General features: G+C 41.1%; 1 protein-coding gene across 1 annotated transcript in view; it reads right to left on the bottom strand.

The window, feature by feature from the left end:
* Positions 1-2,408, bottom strand: part of ARL3 (ADP-ribosylation factor-like 3) — a 47,250-nt gene that overhangs the window by 36,755 nt on the left and 8,087 nt on the right. Inside the window, exon 2 of the mRNA XM_011957374.1 lies at positions 712-855. Within this exon, the coding sequence (XP_011812764.1) occupies positions 712-855 (144 nt within the window). The remainder of the gene's footprint in view (positions 1-711; positions 856-2,408) is intronic.

The following is a 2,408-nucleotide window of genomic DNA, read 5'->3' as shown; positions in this document are numbered from 1 at the left end:
GTAGAGACGGGGTTTCACCGTGTTAGCCAGGATGGTCTCGATCTCCTGACCTTGTGATCCGCCCGCCTCGGCCTCCCAAAGTGCTGGGATTACAGGCTTGAGCCACCGCACCCGGCCTATATTTTAAATTGTAACATAACATGTACAATATGCAGCTGCTGAGGACATGTGTGGGTGGGGAAGGATGGGCACATATGGAAGAGGGGTGCATGTGCTGAAAGGTGATGTGTGGGGGCTGAAGCCCAGTGGGGTACAGATGCTACAGCGTGGTGGCCTGATGAAGTGGGCGCTGTGAAGTGTGTCCGTGTACATATTTTAACATTATAACATAAAACATGCCATTTTAACCATTTTAAAGTATACCGTTCCATGGCATTAAATACATTCACACTGTGGGTCATTATCCACAGAACCCTTTTCATCTTGCAAAACTGACTCACTGTACCCGTTAAACAATAACTCTCCATTCCCCCTCCCCAGCTCCAGTAACCACCATTCTGCATTCTGTCTCTATGAATCTGACTACTCTAAATACCTCATGAGAATGGAATCTCTTACATATTTTTGAAATCTGGTTATCTTTAGATTGTATAGACTTTTCTCAGAGACAAAATGTGGAAGTGGACAAAACAGTATTTCCCATTTTGTCTTTCACGTTGCTATTATTGTCTTTCTGTGTCATACGGCATCTGGAGCCAAGGTAGTGCTCACCTGGGTAGGTGTGATGTGGCTGATATCTTCAGATGCAAGCTGCTTCAGAAGAGTGGTCTTGCCAGCATTATCCAAGCCCAGGAGAAGTATTCTCACCTCCTGGTCTGGTGCACTTTTCAACTTGCGCAAAATTGAGAGCAAGCCCTTGAACAACCACAAAGGAGACCGATTACTCTGGGAGCACCGACTTTGATATTACTGGATATCAGAATAACTTCTTGAAAAAAGTTCTTGGTTATGGAGAGCTTATGTTATTATTTTTCACTCTAATATCTCTTATTCCATTTGTTTCCTCTTTCCAAGTTTCGGTAGAAGTGCTATAGTAAATTCAGCAACTTAATAAGTAGCATGGCTTATTTCTGCTCCTCCTATCAATCTAGCTTAGCAGTCACCCCAAATCTCCCTGGAGTGTGAACTCTACCCCATCTGTGTTCCTAAAGCCCTTTATATACACTTAGAACAGAACACACATCATATCAAACTAGGTAACTGATGTTTTTATTTTTCTCCTTTACTAAAAGTTTCTTATGGTAAGAGCTATACTTGTCCCATAATGGCTGGCACTTATTAAACAGACACTAGATAATACTTGTGGAATTAAATAGAATGACACACCCAAGTTAACAGAAGATTTTAAGGTGTTATACAAAAATATATAAAAAGGCTATATAAAATTACAGTTGGGCTCTCTGTTAACGATTTTATCTATTTCATCATTTCGTATTGCATGCCTGTATCAAAACATCTCGTGCACCCTACAAATAGGTAACACCATGGACCCACAAAAATTAAATGGAAAAAATTTTTTAAAAAGATTTTATCGCCAGGCGCGGTGGCTAACGTCTGCAATCCCAGCACTTTGGGAGGCTGAGGTGGGTGGATCACGAGGTCAGGAGATCGAGACCATCTTGGCTAACACGGTGAAACCCCGTCTCTACTGAAAATATAAAAAATTAGTCAGGCGTGGTGGCGGGCACCTTGTAGTCCCAGCTACTTGAAAGGCTGAGGCAGGAGAATCGCTTGAACCTGGGAGGCAGAGGTTGCAGTGAGCTGAGATAGCGCCACTGTACTCCAGCCTGAGTGACAGAGCAAGACTCTGTCTCAAACAAACAAAAGAAAAGATTTTATGTATTTCAGCTAAAATGTTAGCTGAAATAGATAAATGTTCTACTTCATTAAAAATGTTCTACTATCATCTTTCACAAGACCCTACAGGATAGGTGCATGGTATAGATTATCTGTGTTTTTTAGATGAAAAATTTGGTACAACAGAGAAGTTAGGAAATCATAAAAGGCATCCATGAAGCCAAAAAAACAAAACCAAACCAAAATTAACCAAGGATTTTTTTACTGTTAATCTAATATTTCTGTTTCTTGTTTTCATTTATTATTATTTTTAGACAGAGTCTCCCTCTGTCGCCCATGCTGGAGCGCAGTGGCGCGATCTCAGCTCACTGCAAGCTCCACCTCCCAGGGTCACGCCATTTTCCTGCCTCAGCCTCCCGCCTCATGTGTCTCTTTTAAAGAAATAACTAAAAATACTGTTTTTTTTTTTTTCAGGCAGAGACTTTCTACACACTCATCACATTTGAAATTAAAGAATTAAGAGAAAAACAAGTCCAGGCACAGTGGTTCACACCTGTAATACCAGTGCCTCTGTCTTTTTTTTTTTTTTTTGGAGATGGAGTCTCCCTGTC

Source organism: Colobus angolensis, unplaced genomic scaffold, assembly GCF_000951035.1.
Source record: "Colobus angolensis palliatus isolate OR3802 unplaced genomic scaffold, Cang.pa_1.0 Scaffold44, whole genome shotgun sequence".
Classification (NCBI taxonomy): domain Eukaryota; kingdom Metazoa; phylum Chordata; class Mammalia; order Primates; family Cercopithecidae; genus Colobus; species Colobus angolensis.
The sequence above is the reverse complement of the archived record's forward strand: the minus strand, read 5'-3'. Positions and strand labels throughout refer to the sequence as shown.